Here is a 23,239-nt window from a genome sequence, read left to right as displayed (position 1 = left end):
GTAGCAATGATTTTATCACTGAGTAAGAAAACTGGTTATATTTTCAATACCGACAGTTCGATTATGAAATACTGTCTGACCACGGATTGTATGGAAAGACAAAAATCCGTTTTACAGCCGGAAATGAACGAATCATTTTTTTTTTTTTTTTTTTTTTTTTTTGAGCAATCACGATGCTTATTGTTCTCATTTGACCATTTTTGGTGTCCGTGCCTTTTTCAACTTGGACCAGAAGCCTTTGCAGCACCATCGCCCACCGTCCTCTGCTGGCGGCGTGGAGCGGCTGCTCCGGTTTTGAGCTCCTGGTCGGAGGCGTCCATGCCTACACACACGCACGTTCACACGCATACACACACACGACTTCACACACATACCCTCACACACGCCTACGTACATACACACAGGTCTACGCACACACACAACTATGCACACGTAACCACCCAGGAGGAGAGGCAGGCTTGGGGGGGGGGGGGGGGGGGGACAGGAGCCGTTTCTAGAAACAATAACTCCAATGAGTAGGGTCCTGTCTCAGTTCGTGATTGCGAAAACCATAATTTGAATTCAAAATTTCAGAATTCAAATTTTTTTTTTTTTTTTTTTTTTTTTTTTTTTTTTTTTTTTTTTTTTTTTAGCGATGCCAGCTTTTGCAGAAGCAGAGTCACATTCAACTGAGCGGAGTACCGGCATCAAATTTTCTTTTCCCCCTCATTCATATAGATTCGTCTTATCTGGACGTTTGAAAATTCCATCCAATCTGTGGTTGGACAGTAGGTATCTATGCTTTAATTTTGACAAATTTCACCTAAAAGTTTTCCCCATTCCCGTTTTTGTTTTTATTAACTTCAAGTTTAAGAGTTCTTTCCGCTGCATGGTATAAAGTTCTTTTCAAAGTTATTATTATTTTTGCTATTATTATTGTTATCATTGCAAGAAAAACCGTTCTTTTGGTAAATAACTGCTGAGTAAACTGTGAGGCGTAAAAAGTGACAATTTTAACACTTTTTACTAAGGTATTTAAAAAAAAAAGTTTCCATAAGAAAAATTCCTGATTGACTTTTTTCGAGAGGAAATATAACTGAGCAACTTTTTACATTGTTGTTTTTTATTTAAATTATTTTTTTTACTAGCAATTCTTCAAGAGTGTCTAAACTGTGTCAGACTTCTCCACTTGAGGGAGGTTTGATCCACCATAAGGGAGGTTTGACCAACAGAGGTTAAAAGTTATATAAACTATACTGAAATGTTAATATGTCTGATTTAATACTAATATATGATACAAACAACACTTATGTAAAAGAAAAATCATAGTTTTTTTTTAATGACATGAGAATATTTCACGTTTTTATTCACTGTCTGACACAAGTGTAATCTTCGTTTTACTGTTTGCTGTTTAAAAATATTTTTAGATATTTTGTTACTCTTTTTCATATTATGCATTTTTTCTATCTCAGCTTTGACAGGGGTGTCTGTCAAAAAATCTAGATGTGATCAATTCTCTTCCTTCTTTGACTTTTCTAAGTCCTGCTTTGGCAAATGGGCGCAGCTGTTCAGGTGTTACTAGTTTTGAATTGGATTAATAAGGGTCTGTATGGGTTGAATATCTTAAAAACTGAATTAAACAAAGTAGAAAAGCAAATATGAGTTGTGTTTAGTTTGATACGAATTATTCACAAACAGGAAGTGTTTCAAATCACTGTTATCTGTACTATGTAAAGAGACTTTAATTACAAGTTAAGAGCAACTTTTTTTTCATTTGAACGAAACACAATCTTACTTAAAATAAATAAAATAAAATATTGTTTTAAAAATGTTACACCATCAAACAAAATTAAATGGGGAGTTTTGACCCGGGTCAAACCTTCCGTAACTGACGTGGGTCAAACCTTCCGTAACTGACGTAGGTCAAACCTCCCTTAATAGCCATTTTAGAAAATACAATAAAAACTGCGTATAAATAAATTGTGAATTTTAAAAGTAAGTAAACAGGCTTTTAGCACATTAATCAGAGTATATAAATAATGCAATTTACTTCTGTAAAAGTGAATGGCAAATCGCACAGAGGAGAACTTGCAACGAAAAAAATGACTTTTCTGCATGAAAAAGCTATCATACGCGATTTCTTCTTAACTGTTCTTCAAATTGGCTAAAAAAAAAAAGAAACAGCTTTTGATTTGACTTAATATTATGCTGCATTCCAGCACTCATCAGTTAAATATGTGTTTTAATATGAAAATGATAGGGTGGGTCAAACCTCCCCAGTCTCCCCTACCATTCGCCGATTTAGATCACCTCAGGATTGCTGGCATTCATCCTTGGATAAGTTCACTTCAAAACCAGTTGAAAACAGGAGAAGCGAAGGTAGCTATAATCAAGCGTTGTCAAAACAAAATTTATTTTCGTCAAGCATCCTTGTTTGTTTACAATAAGACAAATTTCAACTGAAAACTAGTGTCAAACTCCCTGACAAGACGCGAACTGCGGAAGTCACAATGGGGTCGTTTCCAATATTTTAAAAGTATTTTTTTTTCTGAAAGAACATGCTTTAAAACATAGGATCAAACCATTTTTTAAATAATTTGTTTAAGTTTAATATTTTTAAAAAAATTACTTAAATCGGTGATCATTCATTGTTTACATTTCTTGCCGATGACATCACAAATGATGAAATGCCATTCTGTGTTGCCATTCAAAGTGCAAAATATTTAATTCGCATCTTTACTCACGTGTATTGGCAACGATATGGTTGACAGCAAGCGTAGAGCGCAATTTTAATTCGCTTCTTGATTATCATAACGTGGAAACGCAGTACAAAGATGCGCCAAAGAGCATCATTTGTGACGTCATCTAGACCACGCCTTGTTTGAAAAATCGGACATTTAAAAAAATTACTTAAAAAATAACTGTAGGGAAAATGAAAGAATTTTTTGGGTCCATGTTATTATTATTGTTATCTTTTTTTGCTTATTCTATCAATTTCAGTGACTAAAATTACTACTTTTGACTGAAGGAAACAACCCCATCAGCCGGTCGCGTTTACTGTCCTTCCCATTTCCTACAAATTCAAGCTTTTTGACTCTCCGATGCTAAAAATACTGAGGGAAACTATAGTGCAGCTCTGGTTAGTTGAGCTGTGACCTTGACTATGTTTACCCGTTTTAGAGGAGTTTAATGAAAAATAGACGCGTTATTGGTTCGGATTTTAGTTGGAGTACTTTCGAAAAACTACTAAGAAAGTTTCTCAACTCAACTAAGCGCCAATTACCCCTCCCTATTTTCCGAAACAGAGGTAAACATTGTCCGAGTCGGAGCTCAACCTGTCAGAGCCTCACAATACGTAACCAAGTGAGTTTTATTTTCATTACAAAAACCTTACAAAACTCCTCAAAAGGCTGGTGAAGGGTGAGGCAACTACCTCACCTATCCATCGAGAAGCAAACTAGTAAATTTAAAGTTTTACATTCAGAATGAAACAGCACTAATGATGCGTACTATCACAAGATTTATCCAGACTCAGTGGCGAATTCAGGGGGTCGGCTATGAGGCTGCAGCCGCCCCCAGACCAGAACTAAGTTCTTTTTTTTAAGCCTTTTTTATGTTTATGTATCTAAACGTAAAATTTAAACAAAGATATATTTCCCTACATCCATCCTATCTTTATCATTTAATTTGTTTTCGTTCTTTTTAAGGTTAATACAGGAATTTGAGAATGTTAGTTTTCGAAAGTTAGTTGTTCACTGTTTTAAACTATTTGCTTAAGATTTTGCAGCTTTTCTTTCTTCTACTTCTTTTACACTATCTACAATTGCTATGCGCATATTTTTTTTTTTTTTTTTTTTTTTTTGCATCCTTAACAAGTATTGAAAGTTTTGCTTTCAAATTGTTTAGCAATAGTGTCTAAAATGCATGACTTTTTTTTTTCGATCTACACTCAGATTTAAATTTTAAAATTTTACCACTGAATACCAAATTTTTGATAATTTCAAGTGTGACACAAAAAATGTCATTCGCCATTTTCACCCCTTGATAGCAGATAATGATAGCTAGTTTTTAAAAAACATCTTCGTTTACATTAATGAACTTTGGTGATGGTAAGGAGACAACATTTTAACGACCTCAGCCTCCCCCAGAAGAAAATCCTTGATTCGTCAATGTCCAGATTTGGATATTTTCCCCAAATGATGCTCTCTTAATTCTTCAGACATGAAGGGGAAGGGAGGCGAATTTTTAGAAATCTTCAACATAACCTCTCAATAAAACAGCAATAATACCATCTACGAGTACTGAGGTGAGTGTGAGCAAACAGTTGTCGATAGAAGAGATTATGAAGAAGTCGTCATTCGGGCAAGAACAATACGTCATCAGTAAACAAGATATCTTCTTATCACGAAACTCCATTTCACATTCCTACGAACTCGTAATTGTTATAGAGAAATAGAAGTGAAGACAGCTCGTTTTTTATTTCTCAAGTCGTTAGTCCTGAAGAACTCAATTTCAGCATCGCCTCCTTAATACTAAATGCCTATCACATTTGCCTCAAAAAGTTGTCCTAAGCCAGTACACTTTCAACGCTACCTGGCGGTAATACATAGGATGGCGTTGCTATGGCGATGGATCCAAACAATGCAAATCAAATTGTTAATTGGTTAATTTCAAAATTTAAAAAGTTAACCAATTGTGTACTCCACTATAATTTCGAATACCTTCGAACTTCGATAGATGGCCGTAGCAGGTGTACCGAAATTTACTAATTGGGATCACTTTAGCTCTATGTTAAGAGTGAGACAGCGACAGGCATTTAGATAGTATTAAGGAGCGTTGATTTCAGCCTACTTGGTGATCCTTCGATATAAGTTCGCTCCAGCTACGGCAAGTATAATTTCGCAGAGGGGATATAATTTTAGATATGCTTTTGATTAACAGTCATCGGTATTACTTCCTCGCAAGAATTCGCTCGAACTTCAGAGCTCGAATACTCTACTTTACGGTGATTAACAACTCTACCGAAAAGGGTAAAACATTCCATTCCACGTGTTTTCTTTGGGGTAAATTACAGGCTTCGGACAGTTTGTAGTGCAATGTAATTTCAGAAGAATAAAAAAGAAAGCTTCCCACAAACACGATGAAAAATTACTGTCATTCACAAAGCGTCAAAGCAAGTTGTAAGTTACGGCATTTGTTTGTTTTACCTTTTCACCCGCCATTAGACAGTGGCTGCAGCTCCCCTATAGTTTATTTGAGTTGCAAATAATTAAGTTGTCCCAAAAGCTTCTATACACTTGCTAAGAATGGAATTTTTATAATTTTCATTAATTTTTCTTTTATTTAATTTAGATTTTTGCACACGTCACTTGACGCAACTTTTATTTTCTACGTAGATCGTGCAACGCTGGACAACGCAGAAAGCAGTTATTAAAAAATGTGTGTAATTTAACAGACCAGGGGTGCCACCCCCCCCCCCAAGTTCAATGGCGCAAATACACCCCCCCCCCTCCCAAAGCTTTCTCAACTCTCTTTCCCTTTTTTATCTTTTAGCTCTCTTTTTTATTTTATTTATTTGTTTTAAATATTATTTATTTATTTATTTGGTTATTTTTCAATTGTTATTATTTTAATAGAAAAGTTCTGACTTTGAATGACATACACACACACACATTCACCTAAACTAAATAAACAAATGAAATATAAGAAAACAGAATAGAATAAAATAAAATAAATAATTTAAATTGAAAATAAATTAAAAATAAATCAATAAATAAATTAGAAAAACCAATAAATAAATTTAAATAAATAAATTTAAAAAATTTAAAAAATCCCCCCCCCCAAAATGTTGATGGGGCAACTTGCACCATAATCACCCCCTGTGGGCACCCCTGTTAACGGGTGTACAAGGAAACAATGGACCCTATTCACTTGACGCCACTGCAGGTATAAAACGTCACTGCAGTGCATGTGGGAATTGTAGGAGACGAAAATACGGTACTATAATAAATGCGGCGTTATCATAACACTTGCTTTTATGCGACTTATAAACTTTATTTCTATTTAAGAAAGAGAGCTTTTGGAAGTTTTTAACTAGAAAACGTTGTGAAAGAAAGGTGAATGATTCATTTAGTACAAAATACACTCTTTATAATCGTATTTTCATGGTTTTAAGCCTCTTTGTTTCCTCATCAGAAACATGGTGAAAACTCAAATTCTTTTTTTATTTTTCCCTTTTCTTAGCATTTTGCATGCAATCATAAGTCTGTGTAAGCAATAAGCATGTTCATGATGTGCATGAAGTCCAGTAATACATCTTTACTAATAATAAAGCTGAAAGTCCCTCTGCCTGTCAGGATCTCTGACGCGCATAGCGCTTAGACCTTTCGGCCGATTTTCATAAAATTGGCACAAAGTTAGTGTGTAGCATGGGGGTATGCACCTCGAAGCGATTTTTCGAAAATTCGATGTGGTTCTTTTTCTATTCCCATTTTAAGAACAAAAGTATCATAAGATGGACGAGTAAATTACGAAATTATCATGACGTGGAACCGTAACATGGGCACAAGCCAATTGGCGAGATACCAAATTATCATAACGTGGAACCGTAACATGGGTACAAGCCAACTGGCGACAAAATTCACCATACATTGTTTGTAAATATACAGGCGAACCAAAAGACCTTTTAATTTTTCTATTACGGGCAAAGCCGTGCGGGTACCACTAGCCTTTAAATAAAATGAGTTTTTTTGCACTACTAACACTGCATAGTTGGTCAAAATACCCATGGACCGACAGCTGAAGGGACCGTTGCCAAACCGTGAATAGGGTCTATGCGGTGTCTGTATCTTTTTAATATCATTTGATTTAAAAATAAAGTAAAAAACATAGAGGGAGAAAAGGGATAGATCTTATCACAAAAATAATGCCTATTTTTTTTCAGTGGAAGAAAATAAAACAACCTGCCCTCGAAAACTAAACACAAATAACGGTGAGAATGCACAATTATGGTTGGTTTGATGTTCGACAGGCAAATCCGAACACAGGATGGCCTACTAGAGTGACGATGTCCCAAGACGAAGCAGGCACGCTTCAGATCCTCTCGTGATTGGTTCGTTCCGGTTTAGAAATAATATTGTTCTAGATTTGTGAATCGAATTTCGTCGTTTAACCGCATCTGCGGACACATCTGTTTTTGAAAAAGATAGATGCGTTTAATCTTACTTGAACAGTCAAAAAACTTTTTTTTTTTCGACTTGGAAGAAATGTTTGAACCAGTGCATATAGCTGTAACGGAAAAATATTTTACGATGTGTGAAACTGGTTTACAGTTCGAGTGAGAATGGGAAAAAACTCATATTGTGTACAAAAGTAGTCAGTCGAAAATTTTAAAAAGATTTTATAAAGAAAGAAAAAAAAATTCACACATTATATTTTGGCTCTGATAACGTGAGCTTTGGCAAACGAATGGTTAAAACTACTCCATTTTTCCATTTATTAAATTAAGGTTGAGAAAGGCCGGATTGTCTTGCTGATGATAAGAATTTATCCTCTTTCCTCTCAAACAGAAATGAAATCGTTCAAGGTCAATCGTCTTGTTATCAAATCTATAATATACTTCTCTTTTGAAATGAGGACTTTTTTAATGATCTGGATAATAACTACACTAAACTCAGAATGAAACGCATGTTCCTTAACGAATGCGCTTGGTTGCACTTCTTCAAAAGTGGAATCTTTATGTTCTTGAACGAGCAGCATTTTTTTGTGCTCCGCGAAACAAGATAAATCTCCTATGAAAACAAACCAATAAATGACATCTAAAAGCTCTATCAAAATGTAAAATATCCGCCAACTAAATTAAATACTAAGCTCCATTAAAATGTGAAATAACACGCCCACTAAATAAAACAACTTTAAAAAAGCTTCATTAAAATGTGAAATAATAGCCAAACCTTTACTAATAATAAAGCTCAAAGTCTCTTTGTCTAGATGTCTGCTCTCTCTGTCTAGAATCCCCCCTCTACTAAAAGCAAGGGCGCATATCCCTTAATGTCGCAAAGACCCACCCAAAAGCAAGCCCCCCCCCCCCAAAAGATAAAAGTGCCACCCAAAACACCCTCCCTAAAATTTCAATAGCGTAGTCTGCGCCATGACTCCCCCCCAGGTGTAGTATAAAACCCTGTATAGTACCCCCCCCCCCCTTGTGTTTGTAGTAAAAACTGATAAAAAAAACTTTTTAAAAGTCTTAAATCTAACATTTGCATAAATTTGTACTTTGAGGATTAATCGTTTAAAAATTATCAACCATACGTCGTTTGACGTCAGTCGTTTGCAAAACGTATAAACAACGCTTTACTGTAGTATTTCTTAACGAGTTAACCGCACGGTAGTCAAACATCTATCTAAAACAAGAGAAAAAAAAACAAGACAGAGCAGTAAAACTGGTAGAAGAAAATAACTACTCGTTATGGGCCGTTAGTTCTGGTGTGAAATGGCAACTTCCGAAGGAATAAAAAAAAATCGGGGATGTTCTTTGTGGAACTAATAGCCGACGTAACTCACTGCTTTTCTTTAAATACTAGAAAACTCGAGGATTTTTTTTTTTTTTCTGTGAGCAAGTGGCTTGGTAATTGTTCCTCACACCGACTTCCATATTATTACGTGGATGCTTGCCGTAGTATAATGACCTTTAGAAGAGTGCGACGATCCTGGTTAACAGTCATTTTTCGTGTTTGTGTAATGGGTCTTTTTATTGGCTATTATTTAATCGAAGAATAACAAAATGAGGCTGAAACTCAGCATGTTCAACTTGTGGGCCGGGACAAAGAAAAGTAAAGGAATTAGTGCTTCCGTTAAAAAAAAAATATTTTAACTATGCAATTTTGCATATTTAATTATACAGTCATTTCTTTTCTCTTAGTCAGGGGTGCCCCCCAAACCTTTCTCAATCAAAGGCTAAATGGTAAAACTTTGGAGGTGATGCGGGCTAACAAAATCCAACAATATTTCAGTTCAGTGGTCTAGTTTGCGCCAACCCCCAAACACCCATGAGTTTTTTTGAGCAATCACGATTGCTTATTGTTCTCATTTGACTGTTTTTGATGTTACGCTGATTTTATTTTCCCACCAGCACCCTCTGCAGCATCACCGTCGACCGGCCGCCGCACGATGCTGCTCCTCTTGCGAAAACAGTGTCCAGGTTGCGTCCATATCCAACACACACACGCATACATACACACACCTACACACGCACACACACACCTACACATACACACACACCTACACACACATACACACACTCATGACTGCACACAGACACAAACACACATGCCTACTTACACACACGAACGCCTACACACACACACGCGCGTACACAACACTCACTCACACACATGCATACACACACACACGCATACATACACTCACACACACACGCACCCACACACATGTAAGCTTCCCGCGGGTCGGGAGAAATGTGTTCGCGGACCGGATGTAGCCGGCGGGCCGTAGGTTGGGGGCCCTGCTCTAGGTATACTCATTGAGAAGAAATAAGAGGTGGAGTGAGTGAAGCCATCGACTCTTGAAGCAAAAAGATCCCAAGTCACGTAATATATTTGAGAGTAAAGCATTGGAGGAAATCAGGTTTCTTCCAATCGTTTCACGAAAAACATGTCTCTCATTCGTGACCTTTGAACCATGTGACTTGAAATCTTTGCCTCAGCATTTCCTGAGTCAATGATTGGACTTGCTCCCTCCAGTTAAATACCCGCTCTAAAGATATAATATGGTTGTTCAAAGCATACTTAATCTAAACTTGATTTGCAAAGAAGAGTATCAATAACCATAAGCGTAACTAGTAGGGGAAGAACGGGGAAGAGAAGGAAAATTTGCAAACGCAATACTACTACAGCCACAGTAAGAAAAGGATGTTTTTCTGAAATCTGAAGGGGGGGTAAATGTCCATCTGTGTACTCCTAAAGCTAAGCCCATAGACCTTACACAACTAGACATCGCAAGTAGAAGGAGTCGATGGTACACATATAAGTCACGTGAACAAGAACTAATCACTGCATTATGAGCTGCCGAGAACTGCTCCGGCAGCGGCGCCCAACTACTGTCTGACCACGGATTGTATGGAAAGACAAACATCCGTTTTACAGCCGGAAATGGACAAATCTATTATTTTTAGCGATGTCAGCTTTTGCAGAAGCAGAGTCTCATTCAAGTGAGCGGAATACACGCATCAAATTTTTACTTTTCCCCCTCATTCAGGTAGATTCGTCTCATCTGGACGTTTGAAAATTCCATAAAATCAGTGGTTGGACAGTAGGGACGGTCATGGCGCAGACTACGTCATTGAAATTTTTAAGGAAGGCTTGTTTTGACGGTTTTTTTTCCTCATTTTTAGGGGGTGACTCTTGGTATGGGGGGGGAGGGGCATCGTGAGATTTAGTGGAGGGTGTGCCCTTGCTCTTAGAGAGGGGGCACCCCTGACTCCAGTGGCCCTTTTTCAACCACAGTCAAAAGGTCAAAGCTGAAAAAGTCCTCATCCATTTTTGGGTCACTTGAAAACGAGAGAATAGCAGTAGCTATATATATAAACTACATCTCAATTTCGTTACCAGAAGCTCCGAATTCTTTTGAGCGTTTTATTGAACTCGTTGAAAGAACTTTAGTATATGTGAGGATCGTACGTCGATAACATGTGCGCGAGATCTATTGGTTTGGACATAAAAATGTCAACTGAGAGAAGACAAAAGAGTTCCTAAGATAAAAACTGATACCGAGTCACACTCGAAAAAGGTGCATAGACAAAAACTGATATCAAGGAGCCAAGCTCGGATCTATAAATTTTGGCCCCCCTGCAAGAAAACCTGTAGGGCCTCTCCCAAACGGCCATTAGTGTATACTATTTGCAACGGTGCTAGTTTTTGAGCAATCACGATTGCTTATTGCTTTCATTTGACTGTTTTTGACGTTCCTATCATTTTTCCCACCGCCACCCTCCGCAGCATCACCGTCGACCGGGTCCTCACGATGCTGCTCCTATAGCGAAAACCGTCTCCAGGTTTCGTCAACATGCTACACTTACACGCATACATACACGCACCTACACACATATACATATATACACCTTCACACACATACATACACCTACACACATACACAAACACATACACATACAAACACACACACACACATAAACACAACTACCCACACACTCATGCCTGCACACAGACACAAACATATATGCCTGCACACAGACACAAACACATATGCCCTACACACACAGACACATACACCCACACACCACACATACACACAACTACCCACACACTCATGCCTGCACATAGACACAAACACACATGCCTACACACACATACCCCCACACACAAACACACACACATACAAACACACACTTTGCGAAAAACATAATTTGAATTCAAGATGACAAAATTCAATTTTTTTTTCAATTTTTTGGGCCGTGGGGCCCCTTTAGGTCGTGCCCCCCCCCCCCCCCCCACTGCGAGGTCTATGGGTACGAAGATCCGGGCCTGCGTGGAGCACTCGATGAAGGTCCCAAGAAAAAACTGACGCCGCGTTACACTCGAAAAGGAAATACCTGAAATAAAAACTGATGTCGCGTCACTCTAAAAAGGTCGTGGGATAAAAACTATTGTTGAGTGACACTCTCAAAAAGAGAACCCTTGGCATGTTGAGTCGCACTCGAAAAAAGGACTCCTGAGAAAGCAAAAAAAAAACTGGTGCTAGGAATGTAAAATAATGCACTCACCACAGACTCCGCTGCCCAACCTCCTCGAAGTCCAATTCGGACACTCGAATAAAGATGATTCGTTCCCATTGCACTGAGGATCTTCGTACAGCAGCTGACTAGAATCGTTGTTCCTCGGGAACCAGTGGTACAGGTGGCCGCCAGAGAACCCCAGTTGGCGGCACATCACGTGCAGGGATTCTTCTGTCCAACTGGAAGAAAATGATGGGAATATTATCAAAGTGGTTAGCGTGATATAATAGATTTTGTAGCAAAGCAATACTGAATAGCAGAAAAAGAAAAGAAAAATTTCAAATTTTCAAAATTAATTTGAATTTAAATTATGTTTTTCGCAATCACGAGTTGCGACCGGACCCTCCTACTCATTGGTTACCACCCCACTCGCCTATTTATAGAAACGGTTCCTGTCGTTCCACTTGGGCGGTTACGTGTGCATAGTTGTGTATGTGTAGACTTGTGTGTGTGTGTAGACCTGTGTGTATGCACGCTGGCGTGTGTGTATGTGTAAAGGCGCCTGTGTGTGTATGAGCGAGCGTGTGTGTAGGTCGCGCTTGCAGAGGACGGTGGGCTTGAAAAAGAAACCGGGCATCAAGGACGGTCAAATGAAAACAATTAGCAATCGTGATTGCTCAAAAAAGAGAGAAAAGAAATAAAAGAGCAAATTATCTCGCTACACGAAAAAAGAACTATTGCTACTGTGTACAGTGGACTCGTGCTCAGGGGCGGATATAGAGCATTGAGAAGAGATAAAATGGAGGGAGTGAAGACTTTCATTTATGAAACCAAGACCCCCAAGTCACGTGATATATTTTAAAGCAAAGGATTGGAAGAAATCAGTTTTCTTTCGCTTGTTTCACGCAAAACGTGCCAACCATTCGTCGTTGTTGGGTCACGTGACTTGGGGACTTTGGGTCAGCTTTTTCTAAGTCGATGATTGAACTTGCTCCCTCCATTTTAATTCCTGCTCTAAGATACAGACTAGCTTTTTAAGAATAGGCATGCTGAAAAATGCTGCTGTTGTTGATTAATTCCTCCTGTCTAGCCGCAAGGATCCGGTGGTTCCTAATTTGGTAAGGCCACTGCGTAACAGGCAGGGCCTGCTTACTGAATAGGTCAACTAGGCCGTGACTCTAGGGCCCCTACTTTTTAGGGGCCCTCAAATGGTTAATTTTTTTTCTAACCAATAGCTCAAACGTTTTTCGGCAATGGCTAAAATTGCAATGGTTGACTACACAGGAACCCTGAAAAAGTATATAGCCTAGGGGCCCCTGATATCTTTATCAGGCCATGGTGACAAGCACAGCGGACCCTCGGAGAGTGATGTCTAGCCACAGGCTAGACCAGGTCCGTTAGCCCAAGAGTCTTCAAGAAATCATACACCAGGAGAAAACTGGAGTAGATGTCCTCTCCAGTCCCGCCTAATATAAAAGATGATCCAGAGATGCTAGCACTAATTTACATTTAGTACAAGTCTCATACATTTTCTGACCTATTCAGTCATTGGAACATGTTGAAAAATATAGAGTTTTGAATAGGAAACATTTCTGGAACTTTTTGGGTGTCAATAAGAAGCCCCAAATCGGGCCGGAATAAGGCGCCTAGTAGGGCACAAATTTTAATAGTTAATTTCAGAAGCAATGAAAGGAAAGATTACTTTAAATATTTACTTAAACAAATAATTAATATATTAAAAATATTACGGCAAACAATTCCATTTTATTCATAAAGTATTTGAATATAACGATAAATAATGTATTTGCATGACATTCTACATCCATCTATTTTGCATGAAAATTATGATATCATATAATAATGATGGATGAATAATTTTGTCGAAGGTTTAGGTAGGAGGGGTCATGACTTCCATGACTCTCCCCTGGTATCCGTCCCTGTTCGTGCTGCAACGCGACTCGTCTTACGCGAATTGGCTTTAACGCGAATTTTTCAGGAGTAAGAATTTTAGAGCTAACTCAAATTCCTCTCGCGCAACATGAACATTTTCGGAAGGGAATCACGGACAGCATCTCAGCGAGGAAGGTTTTCTCCGATATGGCCAAAGAGGATATTAGCGAACTCATTGACTGCCATGGCCAAAGTTCATCATATACCTTGCTGAATTACTTAAATTTGCAAGTGAGGAAGAAAAAGAGATGCCTGGCCTGACTTTTGAAGTTTAAAACGAAAAGAGTATGTACGCAAGAGAAATGCTAAAGGTCGGAGGCGCATAATCATAATATGATGCGATCCATTACAGTAGAATCTCAAAAATCCGAGGTAACTGGGGCTCACTTCACCTCGGATTACTGAAAACTCGGATTATCCGGAAAAAAAATTCACATTTAAAATTTACACAACTTGAAAGACATAAGGAGGAGACCTTTTACTTCCTTAAGAAAAAGGACAAATTGTCTTCAAGAAAGAAAAAACCCACTCAAACTTAACCATAAATTTTCTTTTAATTGCTTTTAGACGAATTTCAACTTAACTTCTTTACTAATAATAAAGCAGAAAGTCTCTCTGTCCGGAGGATGTCTAGATGTCTGGATGTCTGTAGGATATCTGTAGGATGTCTGTGACGCGCATAGCGCCTAAACCGTTCGGCCGATTTTCATGAAATTTGGCACAAAGTTAGTATGTAGCATGTGGGTGTGCACCTCAAAGCGATTTTTCGGAAATTCGATGTGGTTCTTTTTTTATTCCAATTTTAAGAAAAAAAACTATCATAAATTACGAAATTATCATAACGTGGAACCGTAACATGGGCACAAGCCAATTGGCGAGAAATTTCACCATACATTATTTGTAAATATACAGGCGAACCAAAAGACCTTTAATTTTTCTATTACAGGCGAAGCCGTGCGGGTGCCACTAGTGTGGGAATAAATAGAAAAGTCCAAAATCTCGAGGCAATGGCCCTCAATCCTGCCATGGTTATTAACTGGGAGTTTGGCGCTATCGTCAATTATGGGCTATGTTTTTTTGCTTTTGTCACTATCAGCAAGGCCATGGCCGAAGTACATTAACCCTTGGTCTTTAGCGTCCACAAATTTGGCGGCAATTCGGAAAATTGCTAAGATTCCTAGTTTTCTCTATATGCGTACGCATTTATATGTGCAAAGCAACCAAAACATCATAATCAACCTCATATTGTATTTGTATCATTTATTGAACGAAGTCAATACGTTTTTTACAGCTGCAAATATTTCTATTTTCAGATTTTAAGGAAAATCAAATTTTTAGCTAATAAAAATATAACTTTAAATATAAATGAAGCACCTCGGATTAAGCGGAACTCGAACTTTCGAGACTCTGTACCTTTGCTAATCCTCTTGTGTCTACGATCACCTTTTACACCAGTTTGCTCGCCTTAGAGAAGTACAAACTAAGGCAACCAAAAACGACATCATTTCTGATAAAGATGTCTGGGTGGTCATTCCAAGCTCGATAGCTTGCGAGATCGAGATTCTCGCTCACATGATTGGTTGTGATGTAGAAATGTCGCAAAGTAGTATTCTAATCTACACGAACTTAGCTTGCGGATAGGTTCAAGTAGATGAGAATACTACTTTGTGACATTTCTACGTCACAAGCAATCACTTGAGCGAGAATCTCGATCTCGCAAGCTGACGAGCTTGGAATGACCGCCCTGATCCATGGGACTAATCCCGCGATGATCCAAGAAAAGCAGAGGATCAACTCATCACCCTTTCTTCTTTTTCCTCTTTTAAGGGGTCTAAGGACCCTTAACCTTCAAAATGTTTTACTTTCTGGAAAAAAATATATGTTATGCCTATTTTAAATCTGAACAATTTGATACCTTATTTATTACCATAAGCAAAAAACTTTTCAAGTTATCAAAAAAATGTGTACACTTTCCCCATAGAGATTTATGTTAACAGCAGCTGTTTAAGCCTCTTTTTCTCAGGTTGCGTTTTCTCGGATTTCTCGTTTTGCGTGCATGATATTTCAGAAAGTTTGTAATATATTTCCGTGAAATTTTTTGTGCATGTTTGTCTGATTTATTTTATGATCTAAACCTAATTTTGTTTAGTTTTTTCAATTTTTTATTTTGAAATTTTATAAGTTAATATCAAAATTTTCCAAAATTTTGGGTGAAAATATTTTTTTTTTTTATTTTTGATATTAACTTTCATTTTTAGTTAAAATTTAGGTTCAGATCATAAAAATAAATCAGACAAACATGCATAAAAAGTTTTACGGAAATACATAAGAAACTTTCTAAAATATCATGCACGCAGAACGAGAAACCAGCACCTGAGAAAAAGAGAATTAAACAGCTGCTGTAAACATAAATCTCTATGGGGAAAGTTTACGCATTTTCACGATAACTTGAAAAGTTTTTTGCGTATGGTAATAAATATGGATCAAATTGTTCAGAATTAAATTATGCATAACATATATTTTTTCCAGAAAATAGAGAAATTTGAAGCTTAAGGGTCCTTAGACCCCTTAAACAGTTTCATAGTGTATATGCGCTGTCAGAAGACTGGTAACGATATGAACGCACAGCATCTCATCATCATCCTTAGTAAAAAATATAGTTACTGTAACTACTGTACAGTGTGTTCGGTACTTCCTCCAAGAAATATAACTTCCGTGAAAGATTTAATTTTTAATTGTTGTTTTTTAATGGCAACAGTAGTAAAAGCTGTCTTTCTTCTTGCAAAGTGTTATGCATATAATGAAGTAGGGCCGTGGTAGCCCGATCGGTAGAGTGTCGGATTCGGGGCCGTAGGGTCCTGAGTTCGAACCTCGATGGTCGCCCAGTCCCCTTTAATGACCGTCGTCATTAAAGGGGACTGGGCGACGTTAATTATGCTCGTGGTCTCAATGTCCTCCAAGTGAAACGATACCTCTGGGGGTGCTAACAACTACTAGCAGCAGGTAGCTATTAGCTCCTGGTCTAGTTCTAAATTCTCATTAACTGTTCGATCCGGTGTTGGTGCTGCCATCCATCGGTATAAAAAAAATGGAGGCAAGGCACTTAGTATGCAGTCCTCGACATAAATAAAGTTGTAGCCAGTTGTGATTCGGAATCGAAATCGAATCGAAATATAATGAAGTAGTGGCTTCATGTGATGTTTCATTCGAAGTAGTGGCGTCATGTGTATGAATCATAAGGAATAGTGGCTTCAACCTCCAACATCAATAAATTGTGTTTAATAACTTTGATACAATCCACATTGTGTTTTATGAGTAATAAAGTGTATTTTATTTCGAACCAGAACGTTTCACAGTGTACAGTACTATTAAAGTGCTGCATTTTATTACTACTGTACATTGTGCGTACCGTACTGCTTTATTTTATTTCTCCCGCACTCCCACTGAACATTGATTTTGTGCATCGTAACAGTATTTTATAGTTAATCATACAGCTTCTCCAAAAGTACAATAAAAATTAAGTTCTTTATATAAGAATTGTAAACTAAAATTCAGGTAAGAAAGGGTGAACCTTTTTAAAGGAAAACATCTTTACACATCGTTCGGTGTATGTTTCGATTCCCTGATCCCAATATTTTCTATGTAGCTAGATACATTATGAAATTCGGCACTGAATTAACAGATATTTTAAAGACTATCACCACCGAAATCTCTAGTTAAGCTTATTATGATAATTACTTCTTAGAGTTGGTGCAGACAGATCTCCAGGCACCGTTGTGGAGGAGCTGCAGGCGGCCTTGAAGAATGGAATCGCCGTCAACTAAGCGTGCATCCGGCCAGCCGGGTGCGCGCGTCTCGGACCAAGACGGCTGCGACAACCTGTTGAAGACGATCTCGTAGTCGGCAGTGCCCTAAAAAAATAGAAATTGAAAGCAATTGAATTTACAAGAATTTTAAAGCTCAACATGTTAATTTTGTTCAAATCATAAATTTTTTAATGAAACAACGGGGTGCTTGGGTTTATCAATAGATCTATTTCAAACAAATCTAAAGAAGTTCTTCTGCCCTTATATAGAAGTTTGGTAAGACCCCATTTGGAGTATGCTGTTCAGTTTTGGTCTCCTTATCTTTTAAGAAAGACGTTAATGTATTGGAAGGGTTCAAAGGCGGGCTACAAGGCTAATAAGTGGACTTTCCCACTTAGACTATGATTCCAGGCTTAGAAGGCTTAAAATGTACAGTCTTGAGCAAAGAAGAGACAGAGGGGGACATGATTCAGCTGTTTAAATTTATTAAAACGAAAGATGTTACGGGGCTGAAGTTTAGCACTGAAAACAGGACAAGGGGTCATTGTTTTAAGCGATTTAAATCTCAGGCTAACATGGATGTTAGGAAAAATTATTATTTTAGCAGGGTAGTGGAACCTTGGAACAGTTTACCGGAAGAGGTGGTAATGAGCAAGGGAGTAGACAGTTTTAAGAGGGCCGTTGATCTTCACTGGGGATTGTAAATTGACTAGGACCAGTCTAGCTGGGCCCAGAGCCTGTTGCTGGTCGTCACTTTTGTATTTGTAATTGAACCGAACCATTTGCTTCAGTCACTCGTCCGGTCAGTGCTAATTCTTATATTAGCTACCAGTTTGTTTGGCTCTCTTGGCTTCCTTAAGAGGTTTTCCACCTCCAGCTCAGTCATTTCCTATGCCGGGCTGATGAGTGCTAATAAGCATGAAACTCCAGTCCTCGGCTGGAATGACTGAGCGGGCGATGTATTTCATATATTTCTGCCTTAGCCCTGACTATAGCGCGGTAACTTTATGAAAAAATGTAATGGGGCTGTTTCCATCAGTCAAAACTACTACTTTCAGTCACTAAAGTTGATAGAATGAGCAAAAAAAAAAAAAAAAAAAAGCATGGAGCGAGGAAATTTTTTATTTTTAAAACGTTCATTTTTTAATTAATATTTTAAAATATCCGATTTTTCAAACAAGGCGTGGTCTTTATGATGTCACAACTGATGAACTTTGGCTCGTACTCCACTGGCGCACTGAATGCTTACACTTGCTGTCTACCGCGTTTCCAGATAACCATAATTAAGAAGCGAATTAAATACTGCACTCTACGCTTGCTATCAACCATATCGTTGCCACTCAGGGGTGTGTACAGAAATTTTGGGGCCCGTCACAAATGACCTTTCCAAGACCCCCTCCATATTGTTCACCCCTGTATTTCACCTCTAGTTTTAAAAATATTGCGCCCCCTTCAGGTTTGGACCCGGGTCAGCAGGTGTCCCTTCTCCTTTCCCTGTGCACGCCCCTGTTGCTACTACATGTCAGTACAGAAGCGAATTAAATATTGCTATCTGCGTTAATGGCATTTCATCACTTGTGATGTCATGTGCCAAAGCGTAAAAAAGGAAATTGAATCTGCGCACTGATTAAAATAATTGTTAAAAAATATTAAACTTTGTCAAATTATTTAAAAAATGGTCAAATCCTATGTTCTTAAGCATGCTCTTTCAGAAAAAAGGAATAGTTTTAAAATTTTGGAAACGATCCCATTATACTCAAAAAGCGTTTTTTAAGAAAATATAAATAGTGAACCACATTTTAATTCCTAAAAAATCAATTTTTCTAGAAAAAAGTGGGTTTTTTTCCCCTATTGCCTCAAAATTTCCGGAAATGGGGTTGTTTCCTTCAGTCAAAAGTAGTACTTTTAGTCACTGAAATTGATAGAATATGCAAAAAAATAAAAAAAAAACATGGACCTGGAAAATTCTTTTATTTTCCCAACAGTTGTTTTTTAATTAATTTCTTCAAATGTCCGATTTTTCAAACAAGGCGTGGTCTTTATGACGTCACAAATGATGCTCTATGACGCATCTTTGTACCGCGTTTCCACGTTATGATAAACAAGCAGCGAATTAAAATTGCGCTCTACGCTTGCTATCAACCCTATCGTTGCCAATACACGTGAGTAAAAATATACGAATTAAATATTTTGATCTGTGAATAGCAACACAGAATGGCATTTCATCATTTGTGATGTCATCGGCAAGAAATGTAAACTATGAAAGATCACCAATTTAAGTAGTTTTTTAAAAATATTAAACTTAAAGTTTTTAAAAAATGGTTAGATCCTAGGTTTTTAAGCATGTTCTTTCAGAAAAAAATACTTTTAAAATATTGGAAATGATCCCATTCTGCACCTCTACTTTGAGACCAAACGAAATCTAGCGAGGTTAGGATTACTGATCCCACAAGTTTTACGATGGTCAGTGGACAACTGGTGAATCAACTGTTGTTTTTCCCACGGTTAAAGAAAAATTGGAAACCATGATTAATATAAACTAGAAAGTCGCCCGTCAAGGTATGACGGGTGAAAATTACTTTTACATTTGAACGAAGCCGTTGCCTGTGTGGTGATATTTTGATGGTTGAAATTTCAACCCTAACTCCAGGGGATGAACCCTAAACTCCAGTAGGTAGCGTTCATTGTTGAGTACTTTTTCGTTCCTTCATTCTCCTACAATGAGTCTCACCAATAAAACAGTTAAGTTACCGGATCCAGTTCAGCCCCGTCAAAATAAGGCATTTCTCTGCATGTCAAACATGACGAAAAATTGATGACGTCAGGAACGTTACTCGATCATTCGCTATTATATATGAGGATGAAATATGTCCTCTTTAAGGATGACAAGAAATATTTTTTAAAAAATCAGAAAAATTAGGTAATGATGCATTTGATAAAAAAAAAAATACACACACACACACACACACACATATATATATATATATATATTAATTTGAATTTTTGGCATCTTGAATTCAAATTATGTTTTTTGCAATCACGAGCTTGTGTGTGTATGTGTATGTGTGTGTGTAGGAGTGTGTGTCTGTGTGCAGGCATGAGTGTGTGTGTGTATGTGTGTGTAGGATATGGACGCAACCTGGAGACGGTTTTAGCAAGAGGAGCAGCATTGTGAGGCCGGTCGACGCGACGGCGGTGCTGGCAGAGGGTGCTGGCGGGAAAATAAAATCATAGAGGAATTCAAAACAGTCAAATGAGAACAATAAGCAATCGTGATTGCTCAAAAAGTATGAAAAATTTGGGAAGTGGGTGATGAGAAAAAATAATGGAAAGGTCAGCAGAAGTTTGTTCAAAAATAAAGAAAGAGAAAACTTTTGAAAAAAGCCGTTTGACTTTTTCCCCCCTCCCAGTTCCTTTCAAATTACTTTTCTTTCAGGTACTCTTTTGCATGCCTCGTTAAAACTAGTAGAGGTAGTCATTTAAAATAGAGCAGGAAATAAGAAATAATAACAAAAAACTAGTTTGAGCCGAAGAAGGAATTCATTTTAAATATTTAAAAGACAAATGCACAACAGCCTTTAGAAAGTTCTGTCAAAAAAATAGTACAAATAAAGAATCATCACATCTCATTCTTCTCTGTCCAACTTCCTGCTTACTTGTTCATTTAGAACGTAAGTCGTTAAACTGTTTCGTTCCAATTTTAAGTTTGATTTCTTAGAATAGAAATGGGGGGGGGGGGAGAGCCTGTGGAGTTTAAGAAAAAACTGCACTATTTGCAGAAATGAAAATTCTGCAAGAACGAGTAATTTAGATTTAACAGAAGGAATTCTTAACTTAACGTAGCTAAAAAAGGAAAAGGTTAAGTAAACACGAAGTACATATGAAAAAGAAAAAATAGCGTATTGATATTTCATATCATGCTAAAATTGGTTCTTCTTCGTATGGTATTTATTTATTTATTCCTTAAATATAAATTGATCAGTGGTCATCGTTTCCAGGTGAGATTATGCTTGAGGTAGCTACTAATACAAGTAATAAAATTAAATTCATGACGAAGAAAGAAAAAAAAAGTGATGAAATTTGTTATTTTTTATGATTTTAGAAAACTAAGGGATCAACAATCCCAGGCATCAGCACAAAAAGCATTTAAGTGTAAGTATTATAAACTAGCTTTTGCCCGCGGCTTCGCTCACGTTGATGTAGTTTTTTTTTTCAATTGATTCAAGTTAATGGTCATTACAGGCAGAGGTCAAATAGTTACCAAAACATTGTTTGTCTCTAGTTTCGCCGACATTTCAAATTGCCTGCCCCCTTAAATGTATCAAAAGGTATGATTAAAACTGAAAATTAGGGGGAAAGGGAGTAAATGAAATAATGACAAAACTGAGAAGAAACCCAAAAATCACAAAAAATAAATCACGAAAACGTTCAAGAGCTGTAAAGAAGTCAGTTTGGGTAATTCCCAAAAAATCCAATTCGAGTGAAGTCAACTATTCTTAAATAAAGTGAAACAGTTCCCTTATAATCCCGATCTGCATCAAACACATAATATCCAGCGCTACACCGGCAATCTAAATTATTGTATAATGTGTAACTTCTTACCGTAGAAATCGTCCCAAAATAGGGTCAACAATGATGCTACCCGAAATGTTTCCAACAAACAGTAAAAATTTGGCAATTGTTTGAAATTGTGTGCAAAGACAAAGTAATGGAAGTTTTTGCGCTGTTTATGAATTTGCGAATTAGTTGGCGAATTATTTTACGTGTTAACAAATTTAAAGAAAGAAATATTAAAGAAATGGCGATATTTGGTTACATGGTGAAAACCGAGAAACAGTATTGCGTAGTCTTTAGTTTCAAAAACAGCGACAGTTGAAAAAAAATGCCAAATGCCTTAGCTATTGAAATGATTCCACAAAAAAAGTTTGGCTAGATTTCAGCTGATCGATTAAATACCCAGTCAATACAAATAAATAAAAAAAAACCATTAATTACATTGAAGTTCCGTTTAAGTGGAAAATGATCAGCCAAATCATGTATTCTTTGCCAATCTTGTGCAAAAATCTTACTTCAAGATTTGAGTTGAGAAAAGCCTTGAACAGTCACGAAAAGCAAAGATAGTCAACAATACAACAATAGTCGCTATCGACAGGGAGTTGAGATGATACACTAAATACTGTATTGAGTTTAGGAAAGCCTTCGAACATGGAACTAAAAAGCTCATAACTCGTTTTTTATTCGACTTAGAAATTTGGAACAGGTGCCATCTTCAGCAGAAAAATCAGAGCTTTCGATGGACATATAATGTTAATATGTGGAAGTATTTTTTCATCCCCATATTAGAGAATTTATACGAAAATTGTGTTATATTGTCCTCCAAGGGGGTTTTGCCCCCCATAACGGGACGAAAACTACCCTATGTGTTATTCTGATGCATAAGCTATATTATTGTAAAGTTTCATTAAAATCCGTTCAGTAGTTTTTGCGTGAGAGAGTAACAAACATCCATACATCCATACAGACAAACTTTCGCATATATAATAGTAGTAAGATATTTCTAAATGCATAATTTTATACTAGAAATTTCAAATTTTTCAATTTTTCGCAAGTGGAAATAAACTCAAAAAAAAAAAACAGCGAAACACAAACATATTCATTTTTGACTACATATTATATTGTTTTAAAAAGATGGTTTTAACTTTTGCTAAATAAATGTGCAAAAAAAATATATCGAAAAGTTTTACTCTGGTATGAACAG

General features: G+C 37.2%; 1 protein-coding gene across 1 annotated transcript in view; it reads right to left on the bottom strand.

Annotated features, from left to right (window-relative positions):
• The window catches only part of LOC129224234 (protein bark beetle-like), a 107,659-nt gene extending 87,394 nt beyond the window's left edge, over positions 1 to 20,265 (bottom strand). Inside the window, exons 1-3 of the mRNA XM_054858659.1 lie at positions 20,233 to 20,265; positions 17,414 to 17,586; positions 11,774 to 11,964 (exon numbers count right to left, since the gene is read on the bottom strand). Coding sequence (XP_054714634.1) covers positions 11,774 to 11,964; positions 17,414 to 17,586; positions 20,233 to 20,265 — 397 coding nt within the window. The remainder of the gene's footprint in view (positions 1 to 11,773; positions 11,965 to 17,413; positions 17,587 to 20,232) is intronic.
• Positions 20,266 to 23,239: the final 2,974 nt, after the last annotated feature.

This window comes from Uloborus diversus, chromosome 6, assembly GCF_026930045.1.
Source record: "Uloborus diversus isolate 005 chromosome 6, Udiv.v.3.1, whole genome shotgun sequence".
NCBI lineage: Eukaryota > Metazoa > Arthropoda > Arachnida > Araneae > Uloboridae > Uloborus > Uloborus diversus.
This window is presented reverse-complemented; position numbering and strand designations above follow the sequence as displayed.